The sequence below is a fragment of the Salvelinus namaycush genome, chromosome 20 (genome assembly GCF_016432855.1).
Source record: "Salvelinus namaycush isolate Seneca chromosome 20, SaNama_1.0, whole genome shotgun sequence".
NCBI lineage: Eukaryota > Metazoa > Chordata > Actinopteri > Salmoniformes > Salmonidae > Salvelinus > Salvelinus namaycush.
In genome coordinates this window covers 56,368,499-56,384,759 of record NC_052326.1, presented here as the reverse complement: position 1 = coordinate 56,384,759, position 16,261 = coordinate 56,368,499, and the positions used below count along the sequence as shown (strand labels likewise).

At 39.0% G+C, this 16,261-nt stretch overlaps 1 protein-coding gene across 1 annotated transcript in view; it reads right to left on the bottom strand.

The window, feature by feature from the left end:
* Positions 1-680: 680 nt before the first annotated feature.
* The window catches only part of LOC120064883 (protein phosphatase 1 regulatory subunit 1A-like), a 53,770-nt gene continuing 38,189 nt past the window's right edge, over positions 681-16,261 (bottom strand). Inside the window, exons 3-4 of the mRNA XM_039015475.1 lie at positions 1,014-1,058; positions 681-868 (exon numbers count right to left, since the gene is read on the bottom strand). Of these exons, the coding sequence (XP_038871403.1) occupies positions 681-868; positions 1,014-1,058 (233 nt within the window). The remainder of the gene's footprint in view (positions 869-1,013; positions 1,059-16,261) is intronic.

The window sequence follows — 16,261 nt, the reverse complement described above, 5'->3', positions numbered from 1 at the left end:
AATGTGTGGGCAGAACTGAAAAAGTGTGTGCGAGCAAGGAGGCCTACATACCTGACTCAGTTACACCAGCTCTGTCAGGAGGAATGGGCCAAAATTCACCCAACTTATTGTGGGAAGCTTGTGGAAGGCTACCCAAAACGTTTGACCCAAGTTAAACAATTTAAAGGCAATGCTACCAGATACTAATTGAGAGTATGTAAACTTCTGACCCACTGGGAATGTGATGAAAGAAATATAAGTTGAAACAGACAATTCTCTCTACTACTATTCTGACATTTCACATTCTTAAAATAAAGTGGTGATCCTAACTGACCTAAGACAGGGAATTTTTACTTGGATTAAATGTCAGGAATTGTGAAAAACTGAGTTTAAATATACTTGGCTAAGGTGTTTGTAAACTTCTGACTTCAACTGTATATACAGTAAACCTGGATCCATCCAGCCACAGAATCAGCCACAGCAGGGAATCTGAGCACAGCTCGAGGGTTCATTTTACTACTGAATTTAAAGCAGTTGGCACTGCTGGCATGCCAGGACTGCATTTCCTCTTCCCATTTATGATCTACCTCTTACTCTCCCACCGCACCCCCCCCCCCCCATCCCCCGACTGCCTGTTCCCTCTACCCAGGTCTCTCTCTTCCACCCATCTATCGCCCACCCCTTTTTTCCTCCCTCCACCCTTACCCTCCATCCCTTACCCTACCCTCCATCTGGCAGCGCAGCTTCTCGAAGGCCTCCGCAGTGACATTGTCGCCGGTTCCCCAGGCCTCCTCGTCCTCTGGTAGCTCCAGCTCCTCTCCGGTGGGCAGAGTGTCCGGGCTGGGTCTGTCTGACAGACAGCTCTCTGAGGAACACTCATCATCTCCACCTATATATTGTGTTGAAGAAAAATATGCAGAAGACAAATGTATGTTGTTCCCTGTAGCTTACGGAGAATAAAGTTGCAGTGTATTCTATTCTGGTGTCACGGTGTCCTGTGCAAGCAAACAATAAGGTATAAACTCTTCTCATACCGTGCTGCTGCTTGTACAGGTGGTGTTCTACCATGAACTGCAACTCTGCGGGGAGGGAGGGAGAATGTGAGAGAGGTAGAGAGGGAGGGGAAATACACAATAAAAGGTGTAGGAGTCAATGTACTGTACAGTATGCCATTATGAACTCATGAACTCTTCACCGTCTTGCTGTAACACAGCCTTCTCAAGCGCGTTCATTAGAGTTGAAGCTCCTTGTAATGTAATGGAAGTGACTTAGCCCATATTATTGTGTGAGCGATGAATGTGTTGATTGATTATACCTTTAGAGGTTCACCTAGGGGTCATGATAGGGGCTGTACCAAATGTTTGATGTATTATAATAATTGATTATGCTCATGTTGTATTAATAGAAGGGGAGGGGATATAAGACCCCTCCCTCCTTACATTTATAGGGTCCTAGACTACAGATTAACAATATATATATATACATTATGAAGTTTAATATTGTTTCACAGTACTTTTCTAGTCTCTCTGCCTCTTATGAAGAAACAGTTTGAGAAATGTGTGACTGAAGACAGAACTCTGCAGGGGAGTGTAAGAGATAAGAGACTAGTCAGACATTCCACTATAAATCAACTTGGACATTTACTGCTAAGCTTTAGATAGCTATATAAACCAGAGTTTTAGTGTTGAGTAGGCATGGTTTTGGTCTCAGGCGTAGAAGATAATGATGTAGGCAGTGACATCACTAGGGCTGGACATCGGGTTGAATAAAATAAAAACCTTTTCTTTGATGCAGAACTGACTCGGAAACATGCGTTATGTTCCTGTTGTCAACTTCTGTCTGCAATTGCGTTAATAAAGGTTTTTGAACGATTTAATCAAAGATATTGTCATAATGCTAATTTCACTGATGAGCCAATGATTGACAAGGAACAAGGAAACGAACCCCAACAATACCTACAGTGCCTTCAGAAAGTAGTCATACCCCTTGACGTATTCCACACTTTGTTGTGTTACAGCCTGAATTCAAAAATGTATTAAATACTTTTTCTTCTCACCCATCTACACAAAATACCCCATAATGACAAAGTGAAAACATGTTTTATTTTTGTTTAGCACATTTATTGAAAATTAAATACAAAAATATCTCATTCACATAAGTATTCAATCAATAGTTTGTAGAAGCACCTTTGGCAGCGATTACAGCAGTCTTTCTAGGTAAATTTATCAAAGCTTTCCACACCTGGATTTTGCATCATTTGCCCATTATTCTTTTAAAAATTCTTCAAGCTCTGTCAAATTGGTTGTTAATCATTGCTAGACAACCATTTTCAGGCCTTGCCATAGATTGTCAAGTAGATTTAAGTAAAAACTGTAACTAGGCCACTCAGGACATTCACTGTCTTCTTGGTAAGCAACTCCAGTGTATATTTGGCCTTGTGTTTTAGGTTATTGTCCTGCTGAAAGGTGAATTCATCGACCAGTGTCTGATGGAAAGCAGACTGAACAAGGTTTTACTCTAGGATTTGACCTGTGTTTAGCTCCATTTTGTTTATTTTTATTCTGAAAATCTTCCCAGTCCTTAACATTTACAAGCATACCCTTAACATGATGCAGCCACAACCATGCTTGGAAATATGAAGAGTGGTTCTCAGTAATGTGTTCTGTTGGATTTGAATTTTTTAGCAATTTTTTTTCAGTTTTACTTCAGTGCCTTGTTGCAAACAGGATTCATGTTTTGGAATATATTTATTCTGTACAGGCTTCCTTATTTTCACTCATTCAGGTTAGTATTGCTCAGTTTTGTCCTATCCTAGCCATTAAAAGTGTCACAAAAAGTACAAAGTGTTTGTTATGTGTTAAGCCTCTGTTAAAATACGCTTAAAATTATTTAAAGACAAGAAAGCGATTGTGATTGTGTTGAATTTTGTTTGGGAAATAAAAATGGACGTGGTTTGAAAAAGGTAGTGGTGATTTTTCATTCAGTAAAGAAATTTGTAGACGGCTTAATTTATCGTGTTCCGTGGCTCAACTTACCCCATATCTGTAGTGCTTACCTGAATTCTGATTATTTTCAGGGATACACAACATCCTGAAATATATGTAGATACTGTCTCTTTGTTAAAAAATAATACGATATTTCCCTTGACGGAGTAATGCTGAATGTACAAAAACTCTTCCCTACTGTTAGTTTCCCTACTGTTAGTTTCCCTACTGTTAGTTTCTCTACTGTTAGTTTCTCTACTGTTAGTTTCTCTACTGTTAGTTTCCCTACTGTTAGTTTCTCTGATGATAACGTGGCCAAGATCTATTCACTTCCCACTCTATTCCGAAACAGAACATAGACTCCTTAACACGCTGAGATAAAACTGGAACCAAAATACCATTCTCCTTCTGCAGAATAACCTTTTCTGAACCCTTTGTTCGGACTGTTGTGTTCGTTTCTTTGATCATTTGTCCAGGAGAGTCCTACAGCACCTTCAGGAAGTATTCATACCGCTTGACTTTTCCCACATTTTGTTATGTTACAGCCTGAATTTTAAAGGGATTAAATTGGGGTCATTGGCTCACACACAATACCCCATCATTCTAAAGTGGAATTATGTTTTTCGAAATTCTTACAAATTAATTAAAAATTGAAAAGCTGAAATGTCTTGGGTCATTAACTATTCAACCCCTTTTTTATGGCAAGCCTAAATAAGTTCAGGAGTAAAAAAATGTGCTTAAACAAGACATAATAAGTTGCATGGACTCAAACATGACGTTTGAATGACTACTTCATCTCTGTACCCCACACATACACTTATCTGTAAGGTCCTTTAGTCGAGCAAGTCATTTCAAACACAGATTCAACCAAAAAGCCATGACCAATGCCTCGCAAAAAAAGGGCACCTATTGGTAGATGGGTAAAAAAAAGCAGACATTTAATATCCCTTTGAGCATGAGGAAGTTATTAATTACACTAAGGATGGTGCATCAATACACCCAGGCACAACAAAGATACAGGCGTTCTTCCTAACTCAGTTGCCGGTGAGGAAGGAAACTGCTCAGGGATTTCACCATGGGGCCAATGGTGACTTTAAAACAAGTACAGAGTTTAATTAGGGATAGGCGTCTCGCTAGTGGGACAACTTCCGGTGACAATGGAGGGTGTGCAATTCAAATAAATAATCATAAAAATGATGGATATTAAACCTTTAGGTACATATAAGTGTCTTATATTCACAAATAACGATTAAATATTCACTTACTTTTTGAAAATCTTCCTCTGATTTGTCATCCAAAGGGTCCCAGCTATACCATGTAGTGTCATTTTATTAGATAAAATCCTTCTTTATATCCCAAAAGGTCTGTTTAGTTGGCGCCATCGATTTGAGTAATCCACTCGTTCAACATGCAGAGAAAGGAATCTGAAAATCTACCCCTAATCTTTGTTTCACCAAGTCAAAATACGTTTCTATTTACTCCTCAGATACCCTAAAATGAAACCGGGTCTGGCCGGTGTAGGCCGTCTGTCACGCCCTGGCCTTAGTATTCTTTGTTTTCTTTATGTTTTTTAGTTAGGTCAGGGTGTGACATGGGGAATGTATGTGTTTTTGTAGTGTCTAGGGGTGTTGTATGTGTATGGGGCAGTGTCTAGTGTAGTTGTCTAGTTATGTCTATGGCTGCCTAGATTGGTTCTCAATTAGAGGCAGCTGTGGTTCATTGTCTCTGATTGAGAGCCATATTTAAAGCAGTCATAGGCATTGGGGTTTTGTGGGTAATTGTCTATGTTGAACGTTTGTTGCTTGTCTATGCACTTACGTCATTTAGCTCCACGGTCGTTTGTTGTTTTGTTTAGTTTGTATTCAGTGTTCGTTTCGTGTTTTTCCCTTCTCTCAATAAAAGAGAAATGTATTTTGCACACGCATCGCCTTGGTCCTCTCTCTCACCCATAGACGATCGTGACAGAATTACCCACCAGAATCGGACCAAGCGGCGTGTGAAACAGCAACAGGACCCACCTACACAGGATTTCTGGACATGGGAGGACGAATTGGATGGTAAGGGACCTTGGGCTCAACCAGGAGAATATCGCCGCCCCAAAGCTGAGCTGGAGGCAGCGAAAGCAGAGAGGCGGCGATATGAGGAGGCAGCACAGAAGCAAGGCTGGAAGCCCGCGAGTACAACCCCAAAATTTCTTGGGGGGGGGCTAAAAGGGAGTGTGGCGAAGTCAGGTAGGAGACCTGCGCATACTCCCTGTACTTACCGTGGAGAGCGAGAGTACGGGCAGACACCGTGTTACGCAGTAGAGCGCATGGTGTCTCCAGTACGCGTGCATAGCCCGGTTCGGTACATTCCAGCTCCACCTATCGCCCGGGCTAGATTGAGCGTTGAGCCGGATGTCATGAAGCCGGCCCAACGCATCTGGCCACCAGTGCGTCTCCTCGGGCCGGCTTACATGGCACCAGCCTTACGCATGGTGTCCCCGGTTCGCCTACATAGCCCGGGCGGGTTATTCCACCTCCCCGCACTGGTCGGGCGACGGGGAGTATACAACCAGGTAAGGTTGGGCAGGCTCAGTGCTCAAGGGAGCCAGTACGCCTGCACGGTCCGGTATTTCCGGCGCCACCTCCCCGCTCCAGGCCAGTGCCTACACCACGCACCAGGTTTCCAGTGCGTCTCCAGAGCCCTGTTCCTCCTCCACGCACTCTCCCTGTGGTGCGTGTCTCCAGCCCAGTGCCTCCAGTTCCGGCACCACGCATCAAGCCTCCTGTGCATCTCCAGAGCCCTGTACGCACTGTTCCTTCTCCCCGTACTCGCCCTGATGTGCGTGCCCTCAGCCCGGTACCACCAGTGCCGGTACCACGCACCAGGCCTATAGTACGCCTTGAGAGTCCAGTGTGCCCTGTTGCTGCTCCCCGCACTAGCCTGAAGGTGCGTGTCTTTAGCCCGGTACCACCAGTGCCGGTACCACGCACCAGGCCTATAGTACGCCTTGAGAGTCCAGTGTGCCCTGTTGCTGCTCCCCGCACTAGCCTGAAGGTGCGTGTCTTTAGCCCGGTACCTCCAGTTCCGGTACCACGCACCAGGCCTACAGTGCGTCTCAGCCGGCCAGAGTCTGCCGTCTGCCCAGCGGCGCCTGAACTGCCCGTCTGCCCAGCGGCGCCTGAACTGCCCGTCTGCCCAGCGGCGCCTGAACTGCCCGTCTGCCCAACGGCGCCTGAACTGCCCGTCTGCCCAACGGCGCCTGAACTGCCCGTCTGCCCAACGGCGCCTGAACTGCCCGTCTGCCCAACGGCGCCTGAACTGCCCGTCTGCCCAACGCCGTCTGAACTGTCCGTCTGTACTGAGCCTGCAAAGCCGCCCGTCTGTACTGAGCCTGCAAAGCCGCCCGTCTGCCAGGAGCCTTCAGAGCCGTCCGCCAGACAGGAGCCGCTAGAGCCGTCCGCCAGACAGGATCAGCCAGAGCCGTCCGCCAGACAGGATCAGCCAGAGCCGTCCGCCAGCCAGGATCAGCCAGAGCCGTCCGCCAGCCAGGATCCGCCAGAGCCGTCCGCCAGCCAGGATCCGCCAGAGCCGTCCGCCAGCCAGGATCCGCCAGAGCCGTCCGCCAGCCAGGATCCGCCAGAGCCGGCCGCCAGGATCCGCCAGAGCCAGCCAGCCAGGATCCGCCAGAGCCAGCCAGCCAGGATCCGCCAGAGCCAGCCAGCCAGGATCCGCCCCTCAGTCCGGAGCTGCCCCTCAGTCCGGAGCTGCCCCTCAGTCCGGAGCTGCCCCTCAGTCCGGTGTTGCCCCTCAGTCCGGTGCTGCCCCTTAATCCAGTGGGGTTAATTTGGAGGGTGGCCATTTGGAGGAGGCTACCAAAGCGGGTATTGACAATGGTGGAGTGGGGGCCATGTCCCGCACCCGAGCCGCCGCCATGATGGGGCCCACCCCGGACCCTCCCCTTTCTATGTCAGGTTGTGCGGTCGGAGTCCGCACCTTTGGGGGGGGGTACTGTCACGCCCTGGCCTTAGTATTCTTTGTTTTCTTTATGTTTTTTAGTTAGGTCAGGGTGTGACATGGGGAATGTATGTGTTTTTGTAGTGTTTAGGGGTGTTGTATGTGTATGGGGCAGTGTCTAGTGTAGTTGTCTAGTTATGTCTATGGCTGCCTAGATTGGTTCTCAATTAGAGGCAGCTGTGGTTCATTGTCTCTGATTGAGAGCCATATTTAAGGCAGTCATAGGCATTGGGGTTTTGTGGGTAATTGTCTATGTTGAACGTTTGTTGCTTGTCTATGCACTTACGTCATTTAGCTCCACGGTCGTTTGTTGTTTTGTTTAGTTTGTATTCAGTGTTCGTTTCGTGTTTTTCCCTTCTCTCAATAAAAGAGAAATGTATTTTGCACACGCTGCGCCTTGGTCCTCTCTCTCACACATAGACGATCGTGACACCGTCATTATAAATAAGAATTTGTTCTTAACTGACTTGCCTAAATAAAGGTTACATTTAAATGTTAAAACATTTAATTTGACTAGGTGAAAATCTGTTTTTTGGACCTAACTTGTTTTTTTACTTCACAGATTTCACGAAATTATGGCCTCTTCCTAAATATTTGGTCAAATCATTAATTTTGTGCATGGTTTCCTAGAAACAAGGGTGGCTCAATTTAGCCCACTTTCTTATTTGTTCTGTTTAGGAAGTGAAGAGAGTGCAAACTGAGGACACAATCAGAACTTTGGACGGACTAACATATTATTAAACTGAAGAAAGTCACACTGCAATAACCCCATGTTTATTAAATAAATAAGAGCCAATCTTAATAAATGACTATGTTGATGCACACATGATGCTTATGTGTTACCTTCTCTACAATTCGTAAGCTATATGACCTCACCTTTCATGGTGGGTGTGCCTCTTGCTCCCTTCCTCCTCTGCCTGGGAGAGTTCAACAGGGCTGCCTGCAACAACATGTCAACATTAATAAGGTAAGCAGGCCAGAAGATATTCATTTGTCCATGGGTTGTAGTTACTAATGATTTCTCTATAGATGCATTCCATATGAAGTACACAGTTGATTACCTTGTATAACTGGTTAGGAAGACGGTCTTCGTCTATTTCTGTAGGAGGGAAAATTAAAGATGGGTTGTGAATTAAACTGTAACATAAACAATTCCGATGAACTGTGTAGGGTGGCAGGTAGTCTAGTTGTTAAGAGCTTTGGGCCAGTAACCTAAAAGATGCTGATTCGAATCTCGAGACAACTAGGTGCAAAATTAATTTGATGTGCACTTAACCCTAATTCCTTCTGTAAATCGCTCTGTAAAAGTGTCTGCTAAATGCCTAAAATAAAATGTAAAATGATGAACCCACACATAGCCTTGGCAGGACAGTATAGTCCGACAGCTCTGCCAGTCTACAGCTGTGTTCCAGTATATAGTCCTATAGCTCTGCCAGTCTACAGCTGTGTTCCAGTATATAGTCCTATAGCTCTGCCAGTCTACAGCTGTGTTCCAGTATATAGTCCTATAGCTCTGCCAGACTACAGCTGTGGCCCATGTTCCCAGACTCCAGAGGGACTTGAAGATGTATGGTGACTAAGGTGACCTTGTGCCAGTCTGTGTGTGTGTGTGTGTGTGTGTGTGTGTGTGTGTGTGTGTGTGTGTGTGTGTGTGTGTGTGTGTGTGTGTGTGTGTGTGTGTGTGTGTGTGTGTGTGTTATTGTAAATCTAGGATCAGTCCAGTGGCTGTAGTTAATGTCAGCATGGTGACTATCCAGCCACTGGTCCTGCAGACGTCAGGCCATCTGGACTGACTGGCACAAGGTCACACACACACACACACACACACACACACACACACACACACACACACACACACACACACACACACACACACACACACACACACACACACACGTTTATACACACACACATGTTTATACACACACACACACACAACATACATGTTTATACACACACACACACACACGTTTATACACACACACATGTTTATACACACACACACAACATACATGTTTATACACACTCAGACACAGAACATACATGTTTACACACACACGCACACACACAGTATTTTTCTAGGACACCACCACCTTGTTGCCTAGCAACCTAAACATCCCCAGACACCAGTACAGTTCCGTGTGTCTGTGTGTGTCTGTGGGTGTGTCCATGCGACCTCCATGCATGTGCGTGTACACTTGAGCATGTTTGTGTGTGTTTGTCTGAGTGTATGTCTGCATATGAAATGTGAACAGCTCTTCAACACGCCTGTGATGTGTCTGTATCTGTTTCATCACTCCTCTCTGCACCAAATAACAATTCAGCATGTTTTAATAACTAGATCAACTGAATAAAAAAAATACAAAATTAACGACTTCTCATAATAACACACCAAGACAGCCCCTTTTCATTTGTATGCATCAAACATCCATATTTTTAGCAAGTCCCAAGTGTCTGGCCATCAAGATTTATGTTTCTAAACCATTAAAATAAGTAGGGCAGCTCTCTCTCTCTCTCTCTCTCTCTCTCTCTCTCTCTCTCTCTCTCTCTCTCTCTCTCTCTCTCTCTCTCTCTCTCTCTCTGTGTCTCTCTCTCTCAGATGGTAAGGGTTACAGCTCAGTGTGTGAATGTGAATAAGCTGATAGGTCTTCTCCAAACAGACTAGGAGTGAATCTCAAATGGAATCCTACTCCTAAGAGCCTATGTGGTCTCTGCTCAAAAGTAATGCAGGATATAGGGCTATAGGTCAAAAGTAGTAGACTACATTGTAGAGGATAGGGTGTTATTTAGTGAAAAACAGGAGCTGGTGCTCACCTAAACAAGGGTATTATCTTTATTACTATAGCCTATAGGGTGTTATCTTTATTACCATAGCCTATAGGGTGTTATCTTTATTACTATAGCCTATAGGGTGTTATCTTTATTATTATAGCATATAGGGTGGTATCTTTATTATTATAGCCTATAGAGTGGTATCTTTATTACCATAGCCTATAGGGTGTTATCTTTATTACTATAGCCTATAGGGTGGCATCTTTATTATTATAGCCTATAGGGTGTTATCTTTATTACTATAGCATATATGGTGTTATCTTTATTATTATAGCATATAGGGTGTTATCTTTATTACTATAGCCTATAGGGTAGTATCTTTATTATTATAGCCTATAGGGTGTTATCTTTATTACTATAGCCTATAGGGTGTTATCTTTATTACTATAGCCTATAGGGTGTTATCTTTATTATTATAGCCTATAGGGTGTTATCTTTATTATTATAGCCTATAGGGTGTTATCTTTATTACTATAGCCTATAGGGTGGTATCTTTATTACAACAGCCTATAGGGTGTTATCTTTATTATTATAGCCTATAGGGTGTTATCTTTATTATTATAGCCTATAGGGTGTTATCTGTATTATTATAGCCTATAGGGTGTTATCTTTTTTATTATAGATAACCATGTGTTACCTTTATTACCATAGCCTATAGGGTGTTATCTTTATTATTATAGCCTATAGGGTGTTATCTTTATTATTATAGCCTATAGGGTGTTATCTTTATTACTATAGCCTATAGGGTGTTATCTTTATTATTACAGCATATAGGGTGTTATCTTTATTATTACAGCCTATAGGGTGTTATCTTTATTATTATAGCCTGTAGGGTGTTATCTTTATAACCATATCCTATAGGGTGTTATCTTTATTATTACAGCCTATAGGGTGTTATCTTTATTATTATAGCCTATAGGGTGTTATCTTTATTACCATAGCCTATAGGGTGCCATCTTTATTATTATAGCCTATAGGGTGTTATCTTTATTATTATAGCCTATAGGGTGTTATCTTTATTATTATAGCCTATAGGGTGTTATCTTTATTATTATAGCCTATAGGGTGTTATCTTTATTATTATAGCCTATAGGGTGTTATCTTTATTACCATAGCCTATAGGGTGTTATCTGCATTACCACAGCCTATAGGGTGTTATCTTTATTACTATAGCCTATAGGGTGTTATCTTTATTACCATAGCATATTGGGTGTTATCTTTATTACTATAGCCTATAGGGTGTTATCTTTATTATTATAGCCTATAGGGTGTTATCTTTATTACCATAGCCTATAGGGTGTTATCTGCATTACCACAGCCTATAGGGTGTTATCTTTATTACTATAGCCTATAGGGTGTTATCTTTATTACCATAGCATATTGGGTGTTATCTTTATTACTATAGCCTATAGGGTGTTATCTTTATTATTATAGCATATAGGGTGTTATCTTTATTATTATAGCCTATAGGGTGTTATCTTTATTATTATAGCCTATAGGGTGTTATCTTTTTTATTATAGCCTATAGGGTGTTATCTTTATTACTATAGCCTATAGGGTGTTATCTTTATTACTATAGCCTATAGGGTGTTATCTTTATTATTATAGCCTATAGGGTGCTATCTTTATTATTAAAGCCTATAGGGTGTTATCTTTATTATTATAGCCTATAGGGTGTTATCTTTATTATTATAGCCTATAGGGTGTTATCTTTATTATTATAGCCTATAGGATGTTATCTTTATTATTATAGCCTATATGGTGTTATCTTTATTATTATAGCCTATAGGGTGTTATCTTTATTACTATAGCCTATAGGGTGCTATCTTTATTATTATAGCCTATAGGGTGTTATCTTTATTATTATAGCCTATAGGGTGTTATCTTTATTATTATAGCATATAGGGTATTATCTTTATTATTATAGCCTATAGGGTATTATCTTTATTATTATAGCCTATAGGGTGTTATCTTTATTATTATAGCCTATAGGGTGTTATCTTTATTATTATAGCATATAGGGTGTTATATTTATTATTATAGCCTATAGGGTGTTATCTTTATTACCATAGCCTATAGGTTGTTATCTTTATTATTATAGCCTATAGGGTGTTATCTTTATTACCATAGCCTATAGGGTGTTATCTGCATTACCACAGCCTATAGGGTGTTATCTTTATTACTATAGCCTATAGGGTGTTATCTTTATTACCATAGCATATTGGGTGTTATCTTTATTACTATAGCCTATAGGGTGTTATCTTTATTATTATAGCCTATAGGGTGTTATCTTTATTACCATAGCCTATAGGGTGTTATCTGCATTACCACAGCCTATAGGGTGTTATCTTTATTACTATAGCCTATAGGGTGTTATCTTTATTACCATATCATATTGGGTGTTATCTTTATTACTATAGCCTATAGGGTGTTATCTTTATTATTATAGCATATAGGGTGTTATCTTTATTATTATAGCCTATAGGGTGTTATCTTTATTATTATAGCCTATAGGGTGTTATCTTTTTTATTATAGCCTATAGGGTGTTATCTTTATTACTATAGCCTATAGGGTGTTATCTTTATTACTATAGCCTATAGGGTGTTATCTTTATTATTATAGCCTATAGGGTGCTATCTTTATTATTAAAGCCTATAGGGTGTTATCTTTATTATTATAGCCTATAGGGTGTTATCTTTATTATTATAGCCTATAGGGTGTTATCTTTATTATTATAGCCTATAGGATGTTATCTTTATTATTATAGCCTATAGGGTGTTATCTTTATTATTATAGCCTATAGGGTGTTATCTTTATTACTATAGCCTATAGGGTGTTATCTTTATTATTATAGCCTATAGGGTGTTATCTTTATTATTATAGCCTATAGGGTGTTATCTTTATTATTATAGCCTATAGGGTGTTATCTTTATTACTATAGCCTATAGGGTGCCATCTTTATTATTATAGCCTATAGGGTGTTATCTTTATTATTACAGCCTATAGGGTGTTATCTTTATTACTATAGCATATATGGTGTTATCTTTATTATTATAGCATATAGGGTGTTATCTTTATTACTATAGCCTATAGGGTGTTATCTTTATTATTATAGCCTATAGGGTGTTATCTTTATTACTATAGCCTATAGGGTGTTATCTTTATTATTATAGCCTATAGGGTGTTATCTTTATTACCATAGCCTATAGGGTGTTATCTTTATTACTATAGCCTATAGGGTGTTATCTTTATTATTATAGCCTATAGGGTGTTATCTTTATTATTATAGCCTATAGGGTGTTATCTTTATTATTATAGCCTATAGGGTGTTATCTTTTTTATTATAGATAACCATGTGTTATCTTTATTACCATAGCATATAGGGTATTATCTTTATTATTACAGCCTATAGGGTGGTATCTTTATTATTATAGCCTATATGGTGTTATCTTTATTACTATAGCCTATAGGGTGTTATCTTTATTATTATAGCCTATAGGGTGTTAGCTTTATTATTATAGCCTATAGGGTGTTATCTTTATTATTATAGCCTATAGGGTGTTATCTTTATTATTATAGCCTATAGGGTGTTATCTTTATTATTATAGCACATAGGGTGTTATCTTTATTATTATAGCCTATAGGGTGTTATCTTTATTATTATAGCCTATAGGGTGTTATCTTTATTATTATAGCCTATAGGGTGTTATCTTTATTATTATAGCCTATAGGGTGTTATCTTTATTATTATAGCCTATAGGGTGTTATCTTTATTATTATAGCCTATAGGGTGTTATCTTTATTATTATAGCCTATAGGGTGTTATCTTTATGACCATAGCCTATAGGGTGGTATCTTTATTATTATAGCCTATAGGGTGTTATCTTTATTACTATAGCCTATAGGGTGTTATCTTTATTACTATAGCCTATAGGATGTTATCTTTATAATTATAGCCTATAGGGTGTTATCTTTATTATTATAGCCTATAGGGTGTTATCTTTATTACTATAGCCTATAGGGTGGTATCTTTATTACAACAGCCTATAGGGTGTTATCTTTATTATTATAGCCTATAGGGTGTTATCTTTATTATTATAGCCTATAGGGTGTTATCTGTATTATTATAGCCTATAGGGTGTTATCTTTTTTATTATAGATAACCATGTGTTACCTTTATTACTATAGCCTATAGGGTGTTATCTTTATTATTATAGCCTATAGGGTGTTATCTTTATTATTATAGCCTATAGGGTGTTATCTTTATTACTATAGCCTATAGGGTGTTATCTTTATTATTACAGCATATAGGGTGTTATCTTTATTATTACAGCCTATAGGGTGTTATCTTTATTATTATAGCCTGTAGGGTGTTATCTTTATAACCATATCCTATAGGGTGTTATCTTTATTATTACAGCGTATAGGGTGTTATCTTTATTATTATAGCCTATAGGGTGTTATCTTTATTACCATAGCCTATAGGGTGCCATCTTTATTATTATAGCCTATAGGGTGTTATCTTTATTATTACAGCCTATAGGGTGTTATCTTTATTACTATAGCCTATAGGGTGTTATCTTTATTACCATAGCGTATAGGGTGTTATCTTTATTATTATAGCCTATAGGGTGTTATCTTTATTACCATAGCCTATAGGGTGTTATCTGCATTACCACAGCCTATAGGGTGTTATCTTTATTACTATAGCCTATAGGGTGTTATCTTTATTACCATAGCATATTGGGTGTTATCTTTATTACTATAGCCTATAGGGTGTTATCTTTATTATTATAGCCTATAGGGTGTTATCTTTATTACCATAGCCTATAGGGTGTTATCTGCATTACCACAGCCTATAGGGTGTTATCTTTATTACTATAGCCTATAGGGTGTTATCTTTATTACCATAGCATATTGGGTGTTATCTTTATTACTATAGCCTATAGGGTGTTATCTTTATTATTATAGCATATAGGGTGTTATCTTTATTATTATAGCCTATAGGGTGTTATCTTTATTATTATAGCCTATAGGGTGTTATCTTTTTTATTATAGCCTATAGGGTGTTATCTTTATTACTATAGCCTATAGGGTGTTATCTTTATTACTATAGCCTATAGGGTGTTATCTTTATTATTATAGCCTATAGGGTGCTATCTTTATTATTAAAGCCTATAGGGTGTTATCTTTATTATTATAGCCTATAGGATGTTATCTTTATTATTATAGCCTATAGGGTGTTATCTTTATTATTATAGCCTATAGGGTGTTATCTTTATTACTATAGCCTATAGGGTGTTATCTTTATTATTATAGCCTATAGGGTGTTATCTTTATTATTATAGCCTATAGGGTGTTATCTTTATTATTATAGCATATAGGGTATTATCTTTATTATTATAGCCTATAGGGTATTATCTTTATTATTATAGCCTATAGGGTGTTATCTTTATTATTATAGCCTATAGGGTGTTATCTTTATTATTATAGCATATAGGGTGTTATATTTATTATTATAGCCTATAGGGTGTTATCTTTATTACCATAGCCTATAGGGTGTTATCTTTATTATTATAGCCTATAGGGTGTTATCTTTATTACCATAGCCTATAGGGTGTTATCTGCATTACCACAGCCTATAGGGTGTTATCTTTATTACTATAGCCTATAGGGTGTTATCTTTATTACCATAGCATATTGGGTGTTATCTTTATTACTATAGCCTATAGGGTGTTATCTTTATTATTATAGCCTATAGGGTGTTATCTTTATTACCATAGCCTATAGGGTGTTATCTGCATTACCACAGCCTATAGGGTGTTATCTTTATTACTATAGCCTATAGGGTGTTATCTTTATTACCATAGCATATTGGGTGTTATCTTTATTACTATAGCCTATAGGGTGTTATCTTTATTATTATAGCATATAGGGTGTTATCTTTATTATTATAGCCTATAGGGTGTTATCTTTATTATTATAGCCTATAGGGTGTTATCTTTTTCATTATAGCCTATAGGGTGTTATCTTTATTACTATAGCCTATAGGGTGTTATCTTTATTACTATAGCCTATAGGGTGTTATCTTTATTATTATAGCCTATAGGGTGCTATCTTTATTATTAAAGCCTATAGGGTGTTATCTTTATTATTATAGCCTATAGGGTGTTATCTTTATTATTATAGCCTATAGGGTGTTATCTTTATTATTATAGCCTATAGGATGTTATCTTTATTATTATAGCCTATAGGGTGTTATCTTTATTATTATAGCCTATAGGGTGTTATCTTTATTATTATAGCCTATAGGGTGTTATCTTTATTACTATAGCCTATAGGGTGTTATCTTTATTATTATAGCCTATAGGGTGTTATCTTTATTATTATAGCCTATAGGGTGTTATCTTTATTATTATAGCATATAGGGTATTATCTTTATTATTATAGCCTATAGGGTATTATC